This window comes from Passer domesticus, chromosome 17, assembly GCF_036417665.1.
Source record: "Passer domesticus isolate bPasDom1 chromosome 17, bPasDom1.hap1, whole genome shotgun sequence".
Taxonomy (NCBI): domain Eukaryota; kingdom Metazoa; phylum Chordata; class Aves; order Passeriformes; family Passeridae; genus Passer; species Passer domesticus.
The window spans coordinates 6933925-6961162 of NC_087490.1; the positions used below are offsets into that span (position 1 = coordinate 6933925).

A 27238-nucleotide genomic window follows, 5' to 3' on the forward strand; every position below is an offset into this window, starting at 1 on the left:
GGCAGCGGAGGGGCCCAGCGCAGGCGTTTAAAGATGGCGGCAGCGCGGAGTGCGGGACGGCGATCGTGAGGCGGCCGGACTCGCCCTCACCCGCAGCCCCGGCACTGGAGCGGCGGGGCCGCCGGGGATGGCCCAGGTGGGTGCGGGCCCCGCGGGGTGGCGGGCAGGGCGGGCCTGCGCGGGCACCAACCCCTCCGCCCCACAGGCCGCAGCGCCAGCGGGCCCGCCGCGCTCCTGCCGCCTGCCCGAGCGGCCCCCGGGCGCGGAGCCCAGAGCAGCCTCTCCCCGAGCAGCGACACCCCAGCGCTGCAAGGCGCCGCCCTGCCCGCCGGGCATTGCCGTGCGGCGCTTCCCCTGCGCCCGGCCTGAGCGGCCTCTGCTCAGAGCCGCTGTTTTGTTTTGTTCAGGATTTTTCTTTGGTTGTTTTGGGGGAACTTTTTTTTTTTTTTTTCCGTTTCCCGCCTACCCCCAGCCCCCTCCCTGGGGTTGTGTTGGGGAAGGGAACGCCAGGCGTGTGCCCTCGGCCCCTCCCGCTCCGGGGTGAGGGGTACCGGCTCCGGGTGTGCCGGGCCCGGGGCTCTGCCGCACGCAGCGCCGGCCCGGAGCGCGTCAGCTCCGCAGCGGAGTCGGCAAGAAAGGGCACCGACGTGAGTGCGGGCACGCGGGGGCTCTTTTAGTTCTGGTACATTAAAGGTAACGGGATGTCTCTGTAACTCTCAGGATTCTTCTTAATGTGTTCTTTCTATTAATAGCAAATTATCTCCATCAGCCTCTGAAGGGTTAATTTTCCCAGCTTTCTTCACCTTTTTTTTTTTTTTTTTTTTTTTTTTTTTTTTTTTTTTTTTTGTTGGAAACAGCTCGTTCTTTTGTACCTCCTCTTCTTAGGCTTCGGGTTTGTCTGCAAAGTTTGTTTGCCCGCTGAGACCTGAATACCCAGGCGTTGCTCGACCATAAACTGGAATTGGGTGAACACGTTCAGTTTCTTTATTCCGTTAGGTTGCGAGTTAGAGGTATTGGAATTAGATCTTTAATTTTTGTTTTGTGATTTGAGAGGTCGTTCTGTTTGGGTAATTAAACTCGGGGGCTCTTTTTTTAAATTCTGGATGCGAAGTTGAGTCACTAGGCAGCTCTTTGTCATTATCAGGATTGTTTCGCTGTTATAGAGAAAGAGAAGGGATTTTGGTTCCTTATGTCTCCTGTTTTTCTTTTCAAGTAAGAAGCTTACATATGATAGGAAAGGAAGAATATATTTTCTCTTTCCTAGGCTCTGATTTTTGCCTTTTAAAAATCAATTTCTTGTCTTACATAATTAATCAAGCCATCTAAACCCTGCCAGAAAACTGCTCAAGCTCTAAAAGCAACTGTTGTTTTGCCATTTCTGAGGATGGCTTTCCAAAATTATGTACTCTGTTCGTGCTGAAATGGAATAAAGTGATAAGAACTAGAGGATTTCTTGAGCCTTGTCTCTATTTGCCACTGATAATGTTGTTGTTGGGCTCTGGCTGCATTTTCTTGGTGTCTTGCTTACACGAAATAAGTGCCTTGGTGCTGACTTACACAAAGTGGTTGTTTTGTTCAGAATCTTTCTACACTAAAGCTGATAATGAGAAGAACTGAGTTCTTACATGTAGTATTATCTTAAAGGATATTTTCTTTTGGTACTTTCTGTTCTGGTTTAAAGAAAATAAATCCAGTCTCTTCAGGTTTTGTTTTGGGTTTGTGGGTTTTGGGGTTTTTTTTAGCAGTGGTAATAAATAGGATTAACTTATTTCTTGAGTTGTATGTGTTGAAAAGACACACTAGCTGTAATGAAAAGAAGGTAGATGACTGTGAGTGGGGAATTATTTTGATATGGAGTAATGGATCAGCACCTGAGTTGCCATTTGGGGCTGGAGGAGGACTTTGTATTTGGTTAGCAAATGAGGACACTTTGCTTGGGGTCCACTGAATGTGCAGTAAACAGTCTCTGACATAGCTTCTCTTCAAAAGTGACTTTTTGAAGAGAGAATCTATGGTATGCTGTTCCTTGCTGCAGCTACACGTATTTGCAAAGAAATTGTGGTTTTTATTAAATTTGTTTCTAGATTGCTGACCTGCTGTAACTGAAAGGATTTTTTTCTTTGAGTTTGGGCAATGCTGAAATGTCCAAATTTTAAGATTCTGGTTTTTTTCTGCCTTGAAAAAGGATACCCTTTTCTCTGTGTATTTCTCTCCTGTTCCTTGTCTGTCAATTTGTGGCAATGGGCAGTGGTACTTACTAAACAAAGTAGTTTTGTTTTGTTCCTTTCTGTGTTTAAAGGACATCTGTAAGACAAGCAGGCTAAGATTACTCTGCTTTCTTTGGGACCTCTGTGGTTTGCTATATTACATTAATATGCCCCCACCTGTATCTGCATTGTTTAGTTTACTTTGTGGCATGAAACTTCTTAAAATGATTAGCTAAAATAAGAGTAAGCAGTTAAAAATGTGGAAATTCCTTGTGCTGGTGATCTGCAGAACATGAGCTGAGCACTGACGTTTTCAGTGTTTGTACTGCCTGGTGCAGTTGCCAGTGGTGCTCTGTCTCTTTGGAAGGAATCCTTGTGGAAACTGCTAATGGAACTTGGTGGAGCCTTGGAGAATAAAATATGTTATTTCAGGACAATTCAGTAAAGGATGATGACAGTAGGAAACTGACTTATGTTAGGCTGTAACTTGGTATGCTGAGCCTTTTGTGTGTGGCTGTTACGTTCCCTTGTCTAAGGCCCATTTGGCTGTTGTTTAACCTACAAGCTCATCTAACATCCTTTTGCCTTTTCTCCCTTCTGTCTTTTCAAATACCTGGTAGCTCAGTGGTTTTGTTGCATTGTTCTGTTGTTGTTTTTTTTTCCCAGCCCCTGATAGAAAGGGCATACTGTAATGTCAGCTGGCAGGGAAGTAGATGGGAATTGGGCCTGTGTTGCACTGCTTCTGCCTTGCTTTTTGTGGCTTACAGGCAGGTATTGTAGTCTACTGGAACTGTACAGCTACTGTTAACTATCATCAAAGAGAAAAAACCCTTGTTTTTTAGTGTTAGAATAGTAACAAACAGACCTTTCTTCAGAAGCTTGCAGGTGTCTGGTCATGATGGGCACACCTGGCACCAGATTTCTACTATTACAGAGGTAATTAATTAGGATATAACAGGTACATCCAGGAGATTCAGCTGCCCCTGTAACCCATCCCTGGGCCAGCCCCTTGGAGCTGGTCCAAGGGTTCTCTGCCCGCTTCTTGTTATGTCTTATTGTAGGTCCCCTACTTAGAATAAGACTAAACAATATTCCAGGAATGTGTTTAGAAGGTCAGCTTATTGTTCTAAAATCTAAGGGAAAGTGTAGGAAAAGTACCAGAGTTAATTAAGGCGCTATATAACTATATTATAGTGGTCTAGAGATCTGTAAATATATGGAAAAAATATAAAAAGCAAAAATCTTTTTGGCATCACTACCAGACAGTTATCTTACCCTAGGGATGTGGCAGGTTAATGGCTAGAAATGGAAAAAGCTCCTTTGAACCCATCTTGGTCTAATACTTTTCCTGAGCCAGTGTGTGCTGAGGAGCAGACAATCCCTGGCTGTGACTTGCTGTTCATTGTTCAGCTATTCATCCTTTCACAGCCAGCAAGAAAGGGAAGACAACAAGAATATAATTGTTACCAGTGCTTGAATAGAATAACAGGACATCTTTCCTGCAAAGAGCAGAGGTGGTGTATCAGTGAACTACCCAAGCTGGGCAGGTAAAGGTTAAGTTATGTTTTGACACTGGTATTATTAAAACACTTTAGCATAGGAGCAGGACATGTATCAGGGGTCTGGAACTGACATTCACAATCCTGTCTTAGCCTTGTCAAAAATAAGTCTTTCTTGTTGGACCAGGGAGCTCCTTGAACACAGGGGAAGATTTTGCTCTTTCAAATTCTAGAATGCTGACTTCAGTATTCCATTTCTGTGGGAATTGTGCTTGCTCTTTTCAAGAGTCTTTAGAAGACTCTTTAAGATGGAAAAATGAGATGATTTAGGCATTTAGTTTCCAGGAGTTATTGAGCTCATGCTGTAACTTTTGATTCTTCTGTTCAGAATTAAGAAACTAATTATTTACTGTGAAGAATTTAATAATTTGTCATTCACTTTTTTTTAAACTTTTTTAATCTGAAGAGGAGGAAATCTATAGACAAATTTATCTCTAGGGGTGTTCTCCACATTATACATTCCAGAACCTGTTGAAAGATGGAGGAATTGGTCTTTGTAATGAGGTCATCTTGTAGGATAGAATGGAATTAGATACATAGAAATGATTGTCTTACTGGTGAATGAGCCATTTATCAATCTGAGAATTAATATGTTGGTATCAGAGAAGATGGGATTATTTTAGAGTTCTTACCAGGTTTTTTTCCTTAGTAATTTTATAATGCATGTCAAACTCGGTGTGTCACAATTGGATGTGTCACAATTTTGTGTAGGTTTAAAAATCCCTACACACATCAAAAAACCCACAAAATATGAATTCCTCTGCTGCCCCAGCAAAACTTGCTTTGTTGCCATATTAGAGTTTGCTCTGCATTCTGCTTTCTTCCAGTTTCCAGGTAGGTAACTTCTGCATATTGCTGAATTTTAATCGATCCCATTACAACTTCTGATTGCCAGCTTTGTGCCTTGCCCCAGTTGGTGTTTGGGTGTTGCTGTTGGTTTTTTCTGCCTGGGCTGGCATAATAAATAAATAGTTCCATAATAGTGCAAAATACAAGATCAAATGTCTAATATCTGGTTATCTAGAAAGTAATTTTCTGTGATATTTTAGTAAATGGTGAGATTTCAGAAGTAGCTGATAACTTAAATTTTGAAAAGCCATGACCATAGTCTTTAAAATCTTGTTGGTTTTGCAGATTGTCTTAAACTGTAAGCTAATTATCCTTTCTGCTGTGTGGGTAAGTATGGCTCGAATACCAGCTTGTTTCAGATTATGGGAGAATTTCCCCAAAATGCAGTTTTTAGTCTGTCATGCTTAATGCCCTGCCTGCTAACAAAGCAGAGGTAGTCAACTAATGGTAAAGGCATCTGTGTTAGTAAATTCTTGTGCTGGTGTACAGCTTGAGCAATAAAACCACTCTAGTTTTGGCCTCATTCAAGATGGTATCTGGGTACCCTGCTTTTCTCACTGTGAAAGTGTCACTCTTCTACTTGAAATTGATGCTAGAAGTAGTGACAGGTTTTCTTTCTGCTTGGGATACTATTTCCATTTTTTTCCTGTAACACATTTTTTTTGTTTGTTTCCTCTTGTAGGTTGAAAGAAGAAAAGGAGACCAGCTTGTCCAGTGAAAGATGCACTCTTAGTCTTCAGCTATTTAAGCTGAATGCATTGTGATTTCCAATAATTGAGACAGTGATTCTGAAAGCTGTCTACATTAATGAAAAGAACAATGTAGTCAGCTTAACTGAATCATCAGTGTTGCATATTGAATAGGACATGATAAACCAATCCTGATGGACTTATGCATGTTAGGAAAATAGGGATAAACATTTATTAAAGCATTGTTTTTGTTAAAACAGTAGTTTTAAAAATGGAGAACTATGAAAATGTACCACCCCTCCCTAAAGAACCTGCAAGAGAAATGAATGTGGAGAATCACTCCTGTCGGCCACCTCTGCCGCCCAGCGAACAGCCTCCACCACCTCCCCTGCAAACGTCCAGTGACGCAGAGGTAATGGACGTTGGCTCTGGTGGTGATGGACAGTCAGAGAGCCCTGCTGGGGACACGCACAGTCTCTGCAGAACACAGCTGCTCACAAAGGGATCTGCCTGCTACAAAAGCCGTCTCCTCATAGACCCCAACAGTAGTGACCAAAGCCCGAGAACTGCTCGTCACGCACCGTCAGTTCGAAAGTTCACCCCAGATCTTAAGTTACTGAAGGATGTGAAGATTAGTGTTAGCTTTACAGAAAGCTGCAAAAGCAAAGATAGGAAGGTTCTGTACACTGGAGTTGAGCAGGATTATAAGGCAGATACAGAGTTTGGTATGAATAATGTCAATGGGGATTTGCATGTTTGTCCTTTTGGTGGTAGTAATGGTAAAGCTGCAGGGATAGGGGGTGAAAGTGATGACAAGAAGGATGATGAAAATGATATTGATCAGGAAAAGAGAGTGGAATTTGCAGTTCTGGATGAGCTAGAAGACTTTACCGACAATTTGATGGAAATAGATGAAGAAGGAGGAGGGTTCACATCTAAAGCAATCGTTCAAAGAGATAAAGTGGATGAAGAAACCTTGAATTTCTCCTATGAGGTAAGTCAATCCACAGGTCTGCTGGGTGAGAGGTTTCCAAGTTGCTAGAAAAAAATTTGCAAAAAACCAATCTTTTCGAAAAGTGTGCAGTACCCGAGTCAAAACTGCAGAATTTTTAGGGACCTTCGGCTGAGAAAGTGCAAGCTGTTTTAGTCAAACTTCTGAGTTGTGTTGCAGCTTCTCTAGTTTTCTGTAAAAACAGCCTTTAAAAGTCTTCTCACACAACTACAGTCCATTTTATCATCACAAACTTATTTTCTTATTTTTCAGTCTCTTTACTGGAATCATTGGAAATTTCTAGTTTCTCTGTGTGGAAGTGCATATAAAAAATGTCTGCTTTCTCTTTGCAAGGGAAAAGGGAGGTTGGTAGGCCCAGAAGGATGGTATCTGATGAAGTCTCTTTCAGGATGACTTTGATAATGATGTGGATGCTCTGCTGGAAGAGGGACTCCGAGCACCCAAAACAAGGAGACTAGACAATGAGAAATACGGTGGTGAGAGTGATCACCAGTCTGATGGAGAGACAAGTGTGCAGCCAATGATGACCAAAATTAAAACTGTACTGAAGAGTAAGTTCATGTGCATTTAATAACTGTAGGTCCTGTTCATGGCTCGTGTCTGTAGCACAAAATACATCAACAAGCAGAGTGTGAGGCAGCAGTTTGTGTGAAATTGTTCATGTGTTGGAGAATTTTATTGTTGGGAGGCTTCTCATTGTGGAATATGATTTTTCACGTTCTTAAACAGTGAATTTGACTTTTGCTTTTAATCTGTTGTATGTAATAAGAATATATTTTAGTGTGTGGATTTGTGTACAATAATGAGGTGAAGAAGGCTGATCTAGGGCTTTGGTCTCTGGACATTCTGGCCTTCTTCCTGCTTCAGTTACATAACTTCTGCTGTTGAAATTGCCCCATTTGAGGTCTCTATGAATGCAATCTAGGTTAAATATAATAGCAAGAAAAGTCAGTGGCTTACATTTATCCAATTTCGTTGTGTTAGAAACTACTAATAAAGAAAAGCTGAGAACACAAAGCCATTCAGAAGAATGTAATGGAAAATATTCTGAATTAGAATTAAAACTTAAACATGTACTAGAGGAGTATTTTACAGCTTCACTGTATTCGGAAATAAGAAAAAAAAACAAGTAACATTTTGCTTCAAAATTGTATAGTAACAGAGGATTGCCAGGAAACTTCCAGCAAAGATGAATAGTCTCTGATTTGTGATTAGAGAGACATGAGACCTTGGCTTAGTGATGAGCCCTTTGCTGGCTGTTTGGGTGGTATTTTGATGCAAACTTATTCCTGAGTGTCAAATTAGAATTTTTAATGGAAAATGAAGTGTTTCTGAAGCAAGTATGACTTTTCCAGTAAATACTTTCCAGTGATGCTTGTGACAAGTATCAAAAGACTAAAGAAAAGAGAATTCAGTGATGTAACAAGCAAATCAGTCTATATAAAAATTATTGCTACTATTGCCTTTAGTTTAGAACATAATGGAATCTCTAATTTTGTAGGATTTATTCTGGGTTAGAGGCATACACCTTGTTATTAAAATGACATCTCTGTGCAAAACATTATTAATCTTGTTCAGTGCCATTTTAATCTTTGGGACGGAAAAAGCAATAAATAAAAGCTTGGATTTTATTTCTGTTCTTCTAAGCAGTCTATCCAAGTTTAAAGCCATTATTTGCTTTAAAGGTCGTGGCCGCCCTCCTACAGAACCTTTGCCAGATGGATGGATCATGACATTCCATAATTCGGGCATTCCTGTATATCTGCACAGAGAATCTAGAGTTGTTACCTGGTCTAGACCTTATTTTTTGGGAACAGGAAGCATAAGGGTGAGAGCTGTCAATTTTCTAAATACTTTACTAAGATTAAAAAATTAGATATGTTCCTGTAAGCAGTTGAACATTTTTCTGCTTTGGCAGGCTTATTTCCAGTGTTTGAATTAAGATCCTTGAAAAGTGAATTTTTTTTGTCTGAAAATCCAGTATGATTTTTCTTAGGTGCTTTTTTTTTACTGTTTGGGCAGTTAAAGTGAATGAGATTATCTTGTTTGGTGCCTTCACTTTTCCTAGTATGGCTGCAAAATTGGGGGTTTATTGCACCATGGCATATATCTAGGGATCATTTATTTGTAGCTATAAATTAATCTGAGCAGTGGCTTATGGTCCACATGTGAATAAGTAAGGATATGATGTTCTTGCACCCAAGCAATCTACAGAAATTGGATTTAATGCCATGGGCCTATGCCTCAGGAAGGCTCAATGGATTTTATGACAGCATGGAGCATTTGCATGTAGCTGAACAGATTGTAGGCTGGAGCTAAGCCAGCAGGATTGTGTCAGTGTCACACAGTGTCAGGGTCCCCCAGGAGTGGCCCTGCTCAGCTCTTGAGGAGAGTGACTTTACTGACCAAAGGGGAGCTTGAGCCTAGACTGAATACAAACAGCTTCCATCTTGCTTGCATCTTTTGGGTTTGAGTTTTGCTTTTGGTGACCTTGAGATACTGAAACCTTCTGTATTATTTATATTTGCAGAAACATGATCCTCCCCTTAGTAGCATTCCCTGCTTTCATTACAAAAAAATGAAGGAAAATGAGGAAAGGGAACAAAACAATGACATAACCCCAAATGGGGAAGTATCACCTGTAAAGCATCTAGATAAATCCTCAGAACTGGACTGCCAAACAGAAGAACCAGATTCCACTGCTGCTGATTCTGGGCCTTTAGATGACAAAGACCCTTCTGGGGGAGATGCAGCACAAGGAGCTTTGGGACAAGTTAAGGCCAAAGTTGAAGTATGTAAAGATGAATCTGTAGGTATGTATGGGAAGTAGAGTCTTTTCTTGACTTGAGCTGGGGTAATGGCATTTGGGAAATTTTATTTCAGACTTAGCTACTAAATTATAATCTTTCCTGAAGCCCTGAGAGTCCACATGGAAAGGTTTTACACAAAAATTTAACATTTTGACAGTTTATCTCAATATAAGAATAAGTTATGTCATTGTGTTCATTTGCTGTTGTCAAATGTGCTCATGTGACTTCCTCAAGGAAGGCTTTTCTATGCCCTCTCTGTATTGGCTGAGTTATGTCTACTTTCAGGATGATCTCTTAAGGTAAATGATGTAGTTAAACTCTATTTCTGTATTTGCACAAGTCTAGCAGACTAGGTCATGCAAATATAATTGCACTCATAAGAGGGGTGTGATGCTTCATTGTTTTATTTATACAAATCTGATAACCTCTACACAAAACGTTGCCTAAAGACATCATGCCAAAGTCACCACCCAATGGAGAGGAACTTGAGGAGGAAGCTCATGTGTTACTTACTGAATCTTACCACATCTGCATACCCAAGAATCCCACCCCTGTAAATTGCTGCTGCTCAGAGTATTGGTAGGGGTCATAGGCTGCCATTTATCTTTGTAGTGCTCAGACACAAAACTTGTCCTTGTCATTACATGTGTCATGTCCAGTCCAAAAAACATGCCAAAGGATGTAAAAAAAACCCCAAATAATCAATATTTAGCTGCAAAATTCAAACCAGTAAGCACTTAAATTTTCTACATGAAGTTCACCTGTCTATCTCTCTCTTTAAATAGGATCTGTTCTGAATTACTGAAAAAGATACTGAGTGATAGAGTATAAGCATGACTTGCATTTGGAATTCCTTGTGGAAGGAAACAATACCAGCAGCTTGCTTTTGTTTGTTTACATCTGTGGATACTACTCTTTATTTTTGCTAATTATATTTGCAGACTGTTCTATAAAGGAGAAGCAGCTGTACTGAAAGGGGGCAATCTTTTAGTACTCTGTACTTGAATTTAATGTGTTAAATTCTGCCCAGAGGCGGCAGATACCCCTGGAGTTCATGGCACATCACTGTGCAGTGTTTCATGGTACACTGCATAATAGGCAGGCAGCAGCAGTTGGGTTTGGCTTCAGGGAGCTGAGGCTGAAATCACAACCACTGTACTCACTGTGTACCTTGCCTCAGGTGAAAGGAAGGTGATTAGATGTTCAGGCAGACCAGTTACTGGTGCTTTGCTGCAAATTGTGTTGGGTGTTAATGCTGGTTAGGGATTAGTAAAATCATCAAGTGACAGAATAAAATGGTCTTTTGTTTTATTTTGTTTTCTGGTTTGCACTAATATTTTGCATTTAATCTAATTTAATATAATAGGAGAACTTCAAAAGTCCAAAACAGCATCTTTAACCTTTTGCTCCAAGTCTAAAAAAATAATTACAGCTCATTTAAAACAGTGGAAATAGAGAACTTAATGCTTGTTCAGTGGTGAAGCAGAGAGAGTAACTTGGCTGTGTTTCTCAGATCTGGAGGATTTTCGACGCTATCTGGAGAAGCGTTTTGACTTTGAACAAGTGACTGTGAAGAAGTTCCGGACCTGGGCCGAGCGGCGCCAGTTCAACCGCGAGATGAAGCGGAAGCAGGCGGAGTCCGAGCGGCCCATCCTGCCGGCCAACCAGAAACTCATCACCCTCTCTGTGCAGGATGCACCTATCAAGAAAGGTGAGCTGGTCTAGCTGCACTTCAGGCTGCCTTGAAGACTAACTGCAGCTCTAAGCTTGACTGAAAATAAATCCTGTAATAAGTCCCCTTAATTCCTGATCCAGTATTTTGTATTCTTTGACCCATTGTATATTACATAGGAAAGGAAAAATATTGTCAAAATATATTTCCTCTTCAAAAGACTAAACAACATTATTTAAGGTTACAGTCCTGGTAGGTAATGACTACCTCCAGCTCTTGTTACTGCTGAATGCTGCTCAGTGTTGATTTGTTTGTAACAGAAATTATTTTTCAAAGACTGGAACTAATGAGCTTCTTCCCTTCTTCCTGTCTTTTTTGCAGAGTTTGTCATTAATCCCAATGGGAAGTCTGAAGTTTGCATCTTGCATGAATATATGCAACGAGTCCTAAAGGTTCGCCCTGTTTACAATTTCTTTGAATGTGGTAAGTCTGTTTCCTTAAACAACTATCCTGGGCTCTATGCTTAATCAAGAATCCAAAAATGTTGTGTATATGAAAAATAGAACTGGAATTAGGTTAATACTGGGTTTTTTCCCCTAAGTGGTATAATGTATGTTCCATTAATTCTTTTTTTTTTCCTGTTTGTTTGGGGTTCTTTTGAGGGTACCTTATAATTATTCAGAATTGTGTTATTCCTGTATACGCAGTATATAATTCAACTGAAATTTCTATATCAGAGTGTGTAGCTCTTGTATTCACACCATGATGCAAACAATTTGGAATTAATATTTGAGTTCTGGCAGATTACCAGTGGTCTCTTAAAATCTGTAAGTTCTGTATTTGGAAGAGTGAAGTATATGGTGATTAAGTCTGTTAATGGAAAACTGTTAGTTAAACAGTTTTTCAGTCTTCATGAAGAATACCATTTTCATCCCTTTTGAAGCTGAAATAACAAAACCAAATCTTGATAGTGGTGATATTTCATGTTTGTCAGGAGTTCCAGAAAGCTTTCTTTACTTTCCTCCTCCATTTCCAGAGAACCCAAGTGAACCTTTTGGAGCCTCAGTGATTATTGATGGAGTAACCTATGGGGCAGGAACTGCCAGCAGCAAAAAACTTGCCAAGAATAAAGCTGGTAACTTATTTTTCTTTCTCAGTACCAACTGCTGAATTGTTTCTGATTGCTTTTTGTGCCATTCTGGGGTTCCAAGGGCCATAGTGACTCAATATTGGGGTTTGGCTGTAAGAAACTAGGGGGTGATTATAACTCTTTAGTTTTTGGTCTTAAAGGCTCTGTGTCACTTCTAAAATGAGATTAGAATATTTTTCCTTTTGAAAGCATTTTTAAAAAGTATTTTCTTATTTTAATTGTTATCAAGCTGAGCTAGTAGAACTTTTTTTCCCTTGAAAAGTGTAAGTGAATAAATTTCTTACCAGAAGAAAATGCCTGACAATTTTTAGATGAGATGTTTTTGTTTAAAATAAACCTAATCAAGATGTTTAATCACTTTCTGCAGCTCGAGCTACACTGGAAATCCTTATTCCTGACTTTGTTAAACAGACCTCTGAGGAGAAGCCCAAAGACAGTCAAGAACTTGAGGTACTGAGCTCTTGCTTTGTGGCTGGAGTCATTTGAGTTTGTTTTTGAAACATTGCATATTTAATGTCAGAAATGTTACTGAAAATTAGTAAAATGTTCTCAGTCAAATGGAAGTGTAAAATCCTCCATTTAGAGCAAGACTTGGGGCAAAGAAAATACTATTTTTTCTATGGGAATAGAAAAATTCATCACTCTGATGCAGAGAACTGGTTCTTTATTGACCAGCTGGTCACTTAGCTGGGACGTTCCAAGGCACCAGGCTGCCTGTACTGCCCTGCCTTCCAGAATCCTCTGGTTGCTGCCAGGAAATGTTCAGAACTAGGTGCTGTTTGCTTTTGTGTGATCATCTTAGGACACCATGTAAGAAGTAAAAGTGCTCAGGCTTCTGAGATGTTTTTATTACCACACAGTGAAATCCCATAGTTTGGGCAGTGACATTGGAGAAAATCAAAGGAAAAAATTCTTTAAGAGGAGAGTTGTGCTATTTTCTCAGGTACTAGGTGAATTAAATAGTTCATTGACCAGTGACACCATCAGTAAGGAGTAAAGGGAAAACCAGTGATCAGCCTGAAAGGAATGTTTCCTAAAATGAAGTAATATACAGGAGTTGTTTGTACCCTTGCATTGACTTTGAACTGTATTATATGCCCTGCACTACTGAAATGGGCATTAAAGATATGCAGACAATTTTTTTTCCATTCTTTTAGAATAAAATACCAAATGTGCCAATAGCTGTTCTGTTCTCTTTTAGTAAACCACAGCATTTTGGTAAATAGAGTTTCATAATTTGCTAAAATAACCTTGTCCTGAGGGAGAAATGATGATAAAGAATTCATAATATTGTTATTTTTATGTACATATTGAATAATGTAAGATTGGAGTTAAAATTTTTGTCTCCAAATGTTTGATTAGCTGGGACAGTTTTAATGATGTTGCCTTTAAACCATTTTAGATTTAAAAACACTTTTTAAACTACTAAGCACAGAGCAACAGAATTGGTTTAATGTAGCAGAGGAGAAATTAGGGTTATTAGGGACAGTATTAGGGTTTTCCTTGCACAAAGCACAATAACCCTTTTCAATTCCTTTGCAGTATTTTAACCATATCAGTATTGAGGACTCACGGGTATATGAACTCACCAGTAAAGCTGGACTCCTGTCTCCATATCAGATTCTCCATGAGTGCCTTAAAAGGTAGGGCTGCAGCCTGGGGACCCGTGTGTGCTGGGAGGTGCTGGTCAGTGACCCTGCCTGAGCTGCTCAGCTCCCTGGGCCTGTGGGGCTGACCTGGTTCATGCTGAGTCCTCTTTAATTCACATTTGCTGCTTGTGCCTCTTTGGAGATCAGGATGTAGTTGTTGGACAAATGTATTTTGTTTTCTCTCATACAGGGTTGCTTTTTCTTTTGACTCAAGTTACTAATGTAAAAAAATCTTTAATGTATTGACATTTATTATTAATAGATCTAATTTCATGGCAATGACTGTCCAAGATGATAACTGCAACCATTCAATTGTTTGTAGTTTTACTTAGTATGTGATCTTGATTGTGTTTGTGCTTAAGAAACCACGGAATGGGTGATACATCCATAAAGTTTGAAGTGATTCCTGGGAAAAATCAGAAGAGTGAATATGTCATGACTTGCGGCAAGCACACAGTGCGAGGCTGGTGTAAGTACAATAATTGGTTTGATGTGTGAATTTTCTCTTCCTCTCTTCCTGTTCTCCTTTGTGTCCATTCAGGGTGCTTGTTCAGCCACTGAGCCTGTTGTGTGCTTGTCATGCTCTTCTCTGGTATTTGTTCTGACTAACTCAAGAGAGTATTTGTGGCTATCATCACATAACGTGCTGGTATTGACACACTTCCATGGTTATTGTTACAGGCAAAAATAAAAGAGTAGGGAAGCAATTGGCTTCTCAGAAAATCCTTCAGCTACTGCATCCACATGTGAAAAATTGGGGCTCTCTCTTGCGAATGTATGGCAGAGAGAACAGCAAGCTGGTTAAACAGGTGAGCAGCCTTCGTTTGAGTATAACCTACCCTGGGACTGCAGGTTTGCTTCTGGATTTTCCTGGATTTGTAAATTAAGTTACAACAAACTTTGAGGGGCCTGGCTTACATTGACAGTAATAATTGTGTTAATCTTGCATCTCCCATGTCAAAATTCAAGAACCTATTAAACTAACTCATGGAAGTAGATGTTCCTACTTCAGAAATTACATTCATTACAGACAGAAACACAACAGATTAAGGTTTGCTCCATGTACATTAACTTTTTTCCATAAAGGAAGTTGATCCGTTGTTGTTCATGATTCTGTTGAATAGGAAACCTCTGATAGAAGTGTGATAGAACTTCAGCAGTATGCCAAAAAGAACAAGCCAAATCTGCACATCCTGAACAAGCTACAGGAAGAAATGAAAAAACTGGCACAGGAAAGAGTGAGTCTATGTTCTCATGTATTTACAAACCCCATGAATGTCATGGGTCACGTGTGCCAATGATCAGGGGGTTTTTGCTTATTTTACACAGTATTTTAAGTAAACTGAGCTCTTTAAAATTTGATAGGAGCTCTACTTCTGGGGAGGTGGTTACGCTGTCTTTTAGACAGGCTCATAACTTGATTGTACCTACTTCTGCACGTTTATTTTTGACATTAGCCCTAGTTAGCCTTTTGCAACAACTGACGTGTTTGGCTACAGTGGTTTAGAATTTTAACTGTTTTATGATTCTGTTCTCTTTATGACTGTGTGGTGGGGGCTGTTTTGTATTTTTTAGGAGGAAACCCGAAAGAAACCCAAGATGACAATAGTGGAATCAGCTCAACCTGGTAGTGAACCTCTCTGTACTGTTGATGTTTAATGAGAAAACGTGCAAGTGGGGAGCAATAACACAAATGGAAGAACTAGATTTTCAACAATTATTTAAAAATTGTTTGCTGCAGAATGCAAGATAACTTTTAAAATCCAAGCTGCTTCAGTTATGCATTGTTCGTTTTGCATCATCAGGGCAATATTACTTTTTCCTAGTTTCTTTTTCTTTGGATTTTTTTTCCTTGTTTAATACCTCTGAGATATGTACGTTTAAAGAATTGATCATAAAGATCTCTACTGGGGCAAATGCACAGAGGACAGGCATGTTCACACAGGATAAAACCAATCAAGCACTTTCTCCTGGAAAGCCATCCATGTTGTTTGAAATGGATGTATTTTAAGTATGAAATTCAGAATATCTATGTACAGGTTGAAGCTGATATTATATATATACACATTCATATATATGTATATATAAAAGAAGTATATGTACATCTTCTTGTATGAACATGCCTAAAACTATTTTTGTGAAAAGTTTTGTTGCATTTCAGCACATAATAATATGCACTGATAAGACACTTTGGTGACAAATACAGGAAAGTGATGAGCAATGTTTCTAATGCCATAGGATTAGGCCAGTAAAGCTGTTTCTTTTTGTCTTGTTTCTTGTCTCCAGCCAGGCTTAGTTATTTGAGATGAGAGGATGCAGATTTTGTTATTACTTGAAAAGAACAAGAATACCTGGTAGCATTAACAGGTTGGAGATTCAAAATTACTGAAAAGAGCCTGTGTTAGTTTACAGATCAGTTGAACAGGGAAAATGTGGCCCCACTGCTATGATTAAAATAAAAACTGTCATTTGAAAGGCTGTTTTCAAAGCTTGGAGCCAAAATGCAGCTGATGATGGTTGATAGTCTGAAGATATTTTGCCAATGACTTTCCACTCCCTTTTCCCAGCAATAAAACAATTTCTCATTTGTTTGGTGTCAGATTGCATCTGACTTGGTCAGTTAAGTCTTAATTAATTTGCACCATAAACGCAAAGACTTTAAAAAAAAAAATCAACACAACCCTTAAGTCTGACTGCAGCAATTTAGATTTTTTTAAGAAGTTTTTGTTTTTACTTTTTTAATTACATTTTTAGTTTTTAAAGAAAGTATGTAACTTCTGCAATGAAAATTAGAATGTAGATTTGGAATATGACATAGAGTAACAAGTAGAATGAGACCATAACCGATTATGCTCATAAATAAGGAAATCACAAATATGCAACTACTCTAAAATACAATCCTGGCAAACAGGCAGTACTCACTGTGTCATCTGAGGCTTTGTCAAGCCAAGCACAAAAGAAATAGTGTGGCTGTGTGGAAGCACTGCTTCGTGGTTCGTTCTTCACACGGGGTCACTGCAGGAATCTTCTCTTGCAGCCGTTTTTGGTTTGCTCTCAAAGAACAGAGCGAAAGCCAGGCTGGTGGCAGGGCTGCAGTGACTTACCCAGGAGCTGCACTGCTCCATTTGTACACTCCTCTGCTCCTGTTGGGAATGAAAGGTCAGTTCTCTGTACCTGCTGCAGCTCCTGGTACTTGTATTGACAGGGATCTGGGGGCTTGAGGGTTTTTTTGGTTTGTTTTTAATCTGATTTTGGTGTGGTTTTGTTTTTAATTTACCATGTTACATAGAGAGTGCTGCAGTATATTGAATTTAGTGCCTACTGGATTTAAAAAATGTTGGCATCAGTATTGTAAGACCTCCTATTAACATCACACATTACTTTGGAAATACGTGGATTTTAATTTCTATTTCAAACTAATGTTCTCTAATGTGTTGCATATAATGTTAGAGGTTAAACAGGAGGAGTCATGGAGTCTTACCTGTTTCTGTGTTTAAATGATACACTTGGAGGTCTCTGCAAATATGAATCCACCCATTTTTTATTATTATATTTAGTTTTTTAGTTTGATGAGTTGTAATCCTGTTACAACAGGATACGGGTAGTTGGAAGACAATATATAAACTATTATTTAAAGAAGTGGCCTGTCTTAAAAAAAAAAGAAAAAAAACACAAAAAAACACTGCCTCTGCTTTTTTTTTGTATAGCTTTAATAATAAATCTCCATCTTTTGAAGGGTATATAATATTGGTGCAGTAGTGACAAGCAGTGATTGCTGTTTGTCTCTTTTCATTGTTTTTATTGGGACTTTTCTGTTTTCATAAAGACAGGGCTTTTATCTTCTATGCCTAAATGTATTACTCTTAGATAGGTTTTATTTCAGCTTGTGTTTTCAGCAGAAAAATCTGTACTTGGATGGCACTGTAAAAGACAAATCACCCTTGTAGATCTTTTTATTTTTCTGAAATCAGAATGTCAATGCATTTGCAGGTCACCTGCAGAATATCCATAGATGCCTCACTTCCCAATTTGTTTTCATTAATTTTAAGAGGATTGCTGTATTACCTCAGTCTGCCACTATCAGAATCACAAGGTGACCATTGCCCTTAATTAAAACATCCAGAGATTTCATTGTGAACCAAAGCCTAGAACGTATATTATGCATTCTAAACAAAACAAACGTAAAAAGATGGTATTAGACCTTGCTGCAGCCTTTAACTGGAGAGATGTCCAGAAAATAGCGCAATAACTGCTGGAACAAACAACGTAACTGCTGTTTATGTCATTGTGAAGTATTCTTGTGTTTCAATGTTTACTATTGTTTGGAGTGTAACAGTCTTGCATTTGCACATAAGCACGAGCTGCTGTGATAGAGGATAGACCATTGCATTAACTTCAGCTTCTGCATGAACACTTACAGTGTGATTCAAGATGTATCCTAAACTTGTCTTGTAACTCTTGTGTGTTTTCTAGGTAATCGGCTGTAAAGGTTTAGATCTGATTGTATGAATGCATAAAACTGCTGCTTTTGTCACTGATACTTGTTATTTATCCCTTCTATATCCAGGGGAAGATGGGTATTTTTCTAGGGATGGAGTGTATTTTTAAGAACTGTTCCATCCTTTGGGGATTAGACAGATTTTGCTTTGCATATTATGTGCTTCTCGACAAAAGTGTGGTATATTGACTTTAAGGATTAAATTCGTGTGCATTCAAATCTTCATGGTACTGACGGAAAACTTACTGTGACTAGTCAGATGCTACCTACTGAAACACCAGTCATCAGCTTTTTTGAACATATTTATTAGACAAAACTGAATTAGTTGGGTACTCAGAACTTTGGAAAGATTATTATGCATAAACTTAACTGTTGTATGTAAACTTCCATTCTCCTGTGATGCTGTTAGGCTTTATACAAATAATATTTGTAACGTCCAAGTATTTAAAAGCATCATGATTATCTTACTAATTCACTAAACTGTACTTTGGTTCTGGAATGGAATTCAGGAAGTGATAGCCTCCTAACTTTGTGGGAAGAAAGAAATGTGAAGTGCAAGAAGCCATGCTGTTATTAACCAAATAAAATTATCAGTGACAGTATTTCAATGTGTATCTGAGAACATGGGAAAACAAAACCAAGTTCATCCTTATTGCCCCAGCAGGTAACAATGGTTGCTGTTTTGAGTTGTGTTGGGTGCAGTTGCTTGGTGCCAGTGCTGAATTGGTACAACTATAAAGCCTCATTTTCACTGAGCCTCTGCTTGCTTTTTTTCTGCACAATCATGTAATCCTCTGTGTTCGGTCTTTGAGTACTACATGTGTATTTTTCAGACAATTAGTTTCGAGCAATAAAGTTTGATATTATAAAATGTGCCAGTGTGATCAGTATCATGATAGTGTAAGCATATCTAGAGAAAGGAGCTCTTATTCTTCAAGTCCTCTAGGTATTTTGAAAGAGAAATTAGATCAGTGCAGCCTAGTTGATCATGGAAATACTCAATCACTTTTTTAGTGAGGAATTGAATGTTTACATGGTTAAACATTTGGAATGAAATTAAGTTACCTTTTTTTGAATTAGGATTTGTATTTTTACTTAAACTGTGGCAAGGCTGGAAATGTTACAGCCCACAGTGCTGGCTTTGGTACGTGTTGGGTGCAGGTACCAAACACTGGAAAGGTGTGGTATCAGCAAAGCCATGGGCTGTAGTAGAATTCTTCTCTTGTTGTTAGGCCATGCTAAATGTATATTAGAAGTAAGTTGAGATTGCAGGTGGTCACTCCTTCCAGCAGTGCTGCTGTTTGTCCTGTCGTGTGGATCCCAGTCCATTCATGGCAGCTGCTGAGCCTCTGGCTGCAGCGAGTGCTGACTGGAGAGCAGCTCCTGGGGCTCCTGAGCCAGCTTTGTCTTCACTGGCACTGCAGTGTAAGCTGCTGGTGTTGGCACAGCTCAGTACTGGCCGTTTCCAGTGGTGAGGGCCTGCCTTGAGCAAAGTCATCTCAGCCTTACTGTATGGTGCAGGAAACTTACAGCCTTTACTGTCTTGTCAGTGATGCTACAGTCTGAGAGCAAGACTGACTTCAATGTGACAAGTATAGCATTTTTATTAGACTAAGTTTATTACTGCCTAATAAAGATTTAGCAAGTAATTTTTTTAAAGGGTTAATCTTAACTTGCATACTGAAAAAACATGGCACAGTTTTGACAGGGGCCAGAGCATGATACAGTACTGACAGGTGGGTCCAGGTTCCTTAGCAAGATCCTGGTACAGGTACCTGTAGGTACAGGTCCCTGTACCTGCTCTGGGAATTGGGGGTGTCTGTATATGAATACATGTATGTGTCTAGGCAGGAAGAGAAAAGGATTTGGGCTAATTGTATGTAACATCGTGTCCCTGGAGTGTTCAAAACCAGGTTGGATGGGGCTGTGTGCAACCCAGTTGAGTGGAAGGTGTTCCTGTTCATGGCTAAGGCGTGGTTATGAGATGTTCATTAAGATCCCTTCCAACACAAACCCTTCTAGGAATCGATGATAATGAAACTTAATTCAAATTAGGATGATGAAATAAGTTGGAAGCCTTGCAATTACTCTGTTGTACAGAGATTTATTACCTGGATGTTACAGGAGGGGTGTTACCGATGCAGTTAAAAAGCAAAAGTAGTTTCTGCAAAGTCTCTCAGGAGCTGGGGTGAGCCCTCTCTTGGGCTGCAGTCCCCATGGCAGCAGCTGCCTGGCTCCCCTCGCTGGCTGCTGGGCTGGTGCCATCCCTGCCCTGGGTGCCACAGGCTGCTGCTGGGCTCTCGCTGGCAGCAGCTGCTGCTGCAGAGCTGCCGTTGGCGTATTCCACCCTCTCAAAGAAGATCAGTAACTCACAGTGCCTGGTCTGAGGGAACAGATCCACAGCCATGGCTCTCACGGGCCGGAAGGAGGCTCCTTTCACCCTGTTGGAAGGGGCCCGGCACAGGCTTGATGGGCAAGGGAAAGCAGAGCAGGAAGAAAGGAATGAATATGTTAGTACAGTGCTCATCCCTGCTGCTCTTCTCAGAGAGGTTTTTCCTTCCCCAAGCCTCAATTCCATGATAGGCTTATTCCCTACCCTCAGTATTTCCATTATGACTTGTGTGTTGGGCAATACCATTCCCAGCCAGCTGCTGCAGCTCCCAGCTGCTTCTGGTGAAAGATAAGCCTCAAGGAACACAGCTTGCAAATAAAAATCCAGCAATGGTTCCCCCTCCTCAAAAAACATATTTCCACATTTAGTAAGTCAACTTAATGCAAGAAACACTCACTCCACAAAGTTATTCATTGCAGCTCTGGGATTGCAGGAGACATAGATGAGCTTCTTCAGATGTTCAGCTCTTCTCAGGGCAAGAATTACTTTGGAATCTAGATGATCAAAACCACAACAGCTGTTTACTGGTTCTGTGTGCAGCAAGAGCCCCACAGAAAAATGCCACGTTATACTCAGCATGAACAAAACTGCTGCAATGTTGTTCCAAGCTATACCTGAAGCCTCCACTTAATTGCTCCCAGTGCTGTTTTCTTTGGCTTCCCACCCAACACCCATTAAGAGAACAGACTTAAACCCCAGGTGAACTTACGCAGCCCTGCTCGTGGTGGATCTACAATGGTGATCAGGTTCTGAGGAGCTAAAACATTCATCAGGGAAGGAACAATATCTTCTGCCTTCCCACAATAAAATTCAACATTATTCAGTTCTGTAAGAAAAATAAAAGATGTTATCAGTGAACATGTCTAGTCAAAGCAGCTTTCAGTTCTTTACCTTGGATATTAAGTTTTGATGCCTCAGAAACTCCAAATTGTTTAGTCTACCCTGGAATCAGTGTAATTTAAACAATGACTGTTAACTTCAGACTATTCAAACAACAGTAATTTGAGCATCTTCCACTACCTGGACTAAAGCAAAAGCCCACAAACACCAGCTCTGTTCATGTTTTCTTTAGGAGGGTAGCTGTGGTTTCATCTCACTTTTACACTGAAATAAATGTTTTGCTTTTCAATTGAAAAAAAAAAAAGCTGTTCCACTGGAAAATTGATCTCATGGGCTAACAAGGTGTTTGTTTTCAAGAGTGATTAAGTGTTTAAATGGGACAAGATCACTATCAACAACATGTAATTCCAGGCTGCTTAGATAAGGTAAAGAAGAACCTGCTGCAACAGCTCCTTAACAAACAAAGGCTTCAGCATTTCAGCTTAACTCACCATTAATTTGGGCATTTGCTTTGGCGTCCTGCACAGCTTCCTGACAGAGCTCAATTCCAATGACCTTCTTCACTCTCTGTAGAATCAAAGGAAAAGGTTCCTCTGTGGTCTGTATGTGTGAATTTAACCATTTTTCATAGCATCAGCAATTAACAGTGACTTTGATCCTACCTAGGCTGCTCAACATAAGGCTGAGCTTTCATAATGATGTGGTAAAGCAGCTGCAGGCAGCTCAATTACAAATTAATTCAAAAAATGAAGATATAATCTGTTGCATTTCACACACATTAGATATTTTCTTCCCTTCTAGCCACAGGTAAAAAGTAGCTTCTATCCAGAAAGAGAAATTGCCAACCTTTGCTAAAGAAATCCCAATGGTTCCTGTCCCACAGCAGATGTCCAGCACGGTGCTCTCTTGGCTCAGTTGTGCCCACTCCCCAATGGCAGTGTACAGCACTTCTGCAGCTTGTGTGTTCACCTGGGAAATCAAGTTTCCAATAGATCTACTTCTTCGTAAACAGTAAATATGTTTTAATGAGTCTTAGTAAAGCATGTGTTCTTGTTTCTAATGAACAGATCATTATATACTAAAAACACATTTTAAAGTGTTCAAAGGGCAGAAAAAAGTTTTGGAAAAGCAAACAAAGATTAGTAATACAAGACTCTTAAACTTATTATTTTATGTTCAGTGTTACAAAAGGCTGCCATGAAACAGGAGGGAAATTATAATGAACTATTAAGTAGAAAAATTTGTCTTCACTGTGCTCCCATCAAGCTTAGAGTCATTCATTGCTTTTACAGCCAAACATAACACTTACTGCTACTTAATCACACCAAATATATAAAAGGTTAAATTTCTAGGTATGTAATGTCTTGTTCCACAGCATTAGTCAAGCTCCAGAGCATTTGTGCAGATCCAGTTAAACCAGCAGCTTCCCATCATCCTTACTTGAAAAAATGCATGAGGAGAAATTCTAAATTTTAGGCCAAGGAGTTCTTCATATATGTACTTATCACCAGCCACGTGCTCCAAAGGCAAGTCTTCTAGATTGGGAGATTTCCTGGGGGTTGGGGAGGAATGGGGAGACAAAATAGAGGGGGAATCAAAACCAAAAGAAGAAGACAAACATGTTTGCTACAATCTTTACCAAAGCTGTAATCATCCTAAAAACTGCAGAGCTACATCCTAAGCAGTACCATTCATCATCTGCTCTTGAAGACTCTCCTTGGCCATTAATGTCTCAGTGTGCAAGGACCTCCACCATCTCTAGATGAAGATGGTGTGAGCCTTGTGCTCCATGGAGGATGGGGAGATTGAAGGAAGAGGGGCAGAAGTTACTTGATAAACACAAACATTCATCTACTGCAGTAAACACTTCTGTAGCTTCACAGCCAGCAATGGCTGGTGGGTTCACCCACTGAAACTCTTGCTGCCTTTATCCAGAGAATGGGAAATTTCAGGAGTTTCTTGTGGCAAGGGTGAAGAACTGAAACAAATTAGTAACAACTGCTACTACTTCTATGAAGCAGACAAACAATGCTATGTAATTTGCAAACACCAAAAATCCAGACACCACCAAAATCCCCCAAAGCAAAGTCAACCCTCTCACCTCTGTCCTTCCTCCACAAAATACAGCGAAGTAACACCACTGCTCTTTCCCATCCCTTCTGTGAAGTATTTTGCCAAAGAGATTTTCAGGTCAGCTAGCTCTTCTTTACTCAATTTCTAAAGTTTTAATGTGAAAGAAGGGAGAATAATCATTTCAGTGACTTCAAGATATGATTTAGTGCATGCTTTACATAAGAATATTACTTGTTCATTTCCATGTATCAGGTTAGTCTAAATAGAATTAGAGCAGTGAAGCAAGTTAAACCACACCAAGTAATTCTTCTATTTCTGTTTTGCACGCCCAATTCACAAAATCCACTTTAAGCAGTTCTGAAGCTGAGCCTGGGCTGCCCGTTAGCTGTCAGTGAAATACCTGAGGGTTGAAGTACGCGATTGCCATGATGTGGCCGCGGCGGCTGGTGCGCACCGTGAGCTGCTTCCAGTGCCCTTCGTAGGTTTCGGGGCTGTACACCGAGTAAGGAGTGGACCTGCAACGGCACAGCCTGGTTACTTACAGAGAATTCTCTGTGTGTGCAACACTAAACAGTTCATTGCATCAAAAGAAGTGATGGCAGAAATGCTGAGTACAAAAAGAGGGTACATTCACTTGTCAAACAAAGAATGGCCTCCAGCTCAGAAAGACTGATGGACAGCATCTCCTGAAGCAAAATACCCTGTCCCTCCTTCACACAATCCTCTTGCCCGTTTTAACCCATGCAAAATTACAGAGGCAAGAGGCAGCTTCTCACTGCATTCAGAGAATGACATAACTTTTTGTAATGCTTTCATTAGCTTCTCTGCTTCACACCAAGTTCAAATCTTCCAACTTCATGGTTCTCCTGAGGTTTCCATTTTTGTGCATTTAACTGCTTTTTAAAGAATGCATCCTTTTTTCTAAAAAAGTACTCTTGCTTAAATGTGCAACTTTTGGTTTATTCCTTTCTGCAGGATGATTCTTCTCATCCAAGAAAACAATGGACCTTGGTTAATGAATCCCTCCTTGCAGAAGTGTTTTTCTGAGTGCCTCTTTACAGTTAGTGGAAAGCTCCTGAGTAACACACACTTTTTACTGCAGACTTACACATCCCTTTGCTTGCAATGAGGCTGTGTTCAGCTGCCATCTCTGAGCAGCTGAGCAGGAGCAAGGGCAAAACTCCCCAGGATGCACAAGGCAGAAACAAACAATCGCTAAAATGGGACACTGCTGTGTCTTAGATCTCAAAGCTCTGAACAAACACTCATTAAATTTACACATATTTCTGATTAAGATATCAAAACCTTTACAATAACTCATTTTTCTTATGCTCACCTTATGTAGTCTTGGAAAGCTTTTACTACTTTTTTGGCAATAGCAGGAATGTGAACAGTATCAAATGGCTCCACTACAGCACATGTACCACCCTTATATTTGCCAAGACGACACCCCACAGTTTTGTCTTCTTGATTTACACCAATCCCAATCAAGAACTCACATTTGTTGCGATATTCAGTCTAGATTTAAAATAAAGTTATGTAAGATATTTACACAGCATTTATTTGTACATGCCAAGTTTGTCCTGGAAAAAAACCCACGTGGTTAAAAATGGACACATTTGAAAATGGACACGGGACATTTAGCTCATATGGACAATACTGATGGATTTTGATGTGTGTTAACTAACAGTAATAATGAAAAGGTATTAGTAAATCTTATTATCCAAAAAGCAAAATATTGCCTCTGTTGAGGAACATATTAGCTTACAACACAGTCTTGCAAAGACAGCATATTCATTTTAAAGTTATAATATCCAGTTATCAATTTTTCTGCTTCCTGTTAATATTTCCACACAGAATTTACATGAAACACAACAACATCTAAAATTCATCATTTATTACAAGACAAAGTTGAATACTCAGTTTGTCCACTGTCTTCTCAAGACCAAATAATGAACATAACCCTCAGCTCATTAACCCTGTTCCACACTTTACCTGAGATTACATTACCTGCAAGGGTGATGCTTTCACTCCCTCCACTGGGCAACATAATTTATTAAACTTCTGCTTCTGCAGGAACAACCAGGGTAATAAAGCTCTGTTGTTATTTCCTATTTCCCTGCCCAAATCAGAAACAAAAAATGTAAAGCACACATTTAGAAAAATTGAGGTCAAGAGTTGCACAAGACTTCTTTTTTGTGTAGGGCACAAAAAAGAACCAGATTATCACATGGAAGGGTGTTTCTTCCAGATTTGGAGGCCAACCCCCTTCAACTTCATAAGAGCTGTAACCTGAAAAGGCAAGGGTTAATGTACTGGTTACATTATGGTTATGTACTGGGTTTATCAATGTACCCATGCATCATAATCAATGCCAGTTTTGTCGAAGGCACGAGACAGAAGTGATACTGTGATCTTCAAAGACCGGGCATAGAAGTTTGAGGGGATTTTAAAAGAGGAAATCCTAGTAGTAATTTGCCATCTCTACAGACTGATTCTCTCACACCATGTGACATTGGCTATTTTTTTACGGGCACATACATCTTTCTGCTTATGGAACAACTGACTTTAAAACCAATTCCCCTTCACTAAGCAATCTTTTGAAGGTGACCAAGAACATCAATAGCAAGTTTTGTCAGATGGAACAGCTTTTAAGCTGTAGCATCGCAGATTATCTTGCAATTAATTACTTTGACAGGGGATCCGAGTTTTGACCTACCTCTAACTCACTTCAGTTTAGAGGTATCAATTGGTGTGAATTTAGCTATATCACAAGGCCAAGTCTTGCACACATTACGTTACAAACAGGAATTACTTTGTCAGCTTCTGCAGCACTTGCTCGCACTCCTGCTTCTTCTGGGCCAGCTGCACCTCGTAGGGCACGTTCCACAGCGGGGTCACCACGTCCGCGATCCGCTTGCTCAGAGGCTCCTCTCCGCAGGGAGCCGGACGCTTCGCCTCCCCCTGCTCCGAATCCTCCTCTCGCTTCCTCTTCTTGGCGATGGGGTCAGCCTTGGGCTTGGCCAGGCGCACGCTGAGGTGGCGGCTCTTCCAGAGCGCGCCGTGCAGCACCCGCAGGGCCTTGTCCCGCTCCTCCTCGCTCTTGAACGTCACGAAGGCGAACGTCTGCTTCCCGAAGAGCTTTATCTTGTGAGGGTTGAGCCCGTACTTGGCAAGGAACTTTTTCACATCGTTAAACCCAATGTACTTGGGCAGGTTCTGTATCTCTACTTTGTAAATCTCGGAGGTGAACAAGTCTCCCTTAATGTATCTGTACACGTCGGGGCTCTCCGCGGGGTCTTCCCCGGCCTGGCTGTCCGGCTCAGCCCCATCTCCAGCCTCCGCCACAGGAGCCGTGTCGCGGTCGCAGCGCTCGCCTTCCTCCGCCATGGTCCCGCCACCCCCTCAGCCACCCCGCGCACCTCGCGGGGCGGGGCCGCAGCCTCACGGACGGGCCGCTGCGATGAGAATGACGGCAGAGGAACGATCTGGTTGTTTTTTAAGCGCTGCCCCTCAGCGCTGCCGCTCCTCGCTCTTGGAAGCACCCGCGGCCCTTAAACACCTTAGAAACAGCAGCTCACACATCACCCCCTCCCTCACGCGGGCGCCATCTTGGGCCCGGACGCGGGCGGCCGCCGCCATGGCGCGGGGGGCGATGGGAAAGGCGCCTGGGAAACGGGACAACAAAAACGCTTCTCGGGGGGCGGAGGGGCCGCGCCGGCGGTCGGCACCGGGGCTGGGTGACAGGGCCGGTACCAGGGCCGGTTCCGAGGACCCATGGGGGGATCGGTGTGGCGGGGCCGGGGCGGGCGGCGCTCTGCCCGCGCCGGGGGCGGGG

At 40.7% G+C, this 27238-nt stretch overlaps 2 protein-coding genes across 2 annotated transcripts; one reads left to right on the forward strand and one right to left on the reverse strand.

The window, feature by feature from the left end:
* Nucleotides 1-18973, forward strand: DGCR8 (DGCR8 microprocessor complex subunit). Its single transcript, XM_064393034.1, has 14 exons — nt 1-136; nt 5298-6298; nt 6705-6867; nt 8002-8144; nt 8847-9129; nt 10640-10837; nt 11180-11281; nt 11835-11933; nt 12316-12398; nt 13491-13591; nt 13960-14066; nt 14279-14406; nt 14722-14835; nt 15173-18973. Exons 2-14 carry the CDS (start codon nt 5576-5578, stop codon nt 15254-15256), a joined length of 2328 nt encoding a protein of 775 aa, XP_064249104.1. The 5' UTR covers nt 1-136; nt 5298-5575; the 3' UTR covers nt 15257-18973.
* Nucleotides 17469-27225, reverse strand: TRMT2A (tRNA methyltransferase 2 homolog A). The gene is made up of 11 exons (XM_064393035.1): nt 26216-27225; nt 25411-25519; nt 24737-24918; nt 23801-23915; nt 23429-23544; nt 22768-22879; nt 22174-22296; nt 21819-21894; nt 21197-21313; nt 20885-20981; nt 17469-20560 (listed from the first exon to the last, which is right to left on the reverse strand). Exons 1-11 carry the CDS (start codon nt 26788-26790, stop codon nt 20272-20274), a joined length of 1911 nt encoding a protein of 636 aa, XP_064249105.1. The 5' UTR covers nt 26791-27225; the 3' UTR covers nt 17469-20271.
* Nucleotides 27226-27238: the final 13 nt, after the last annotated feature.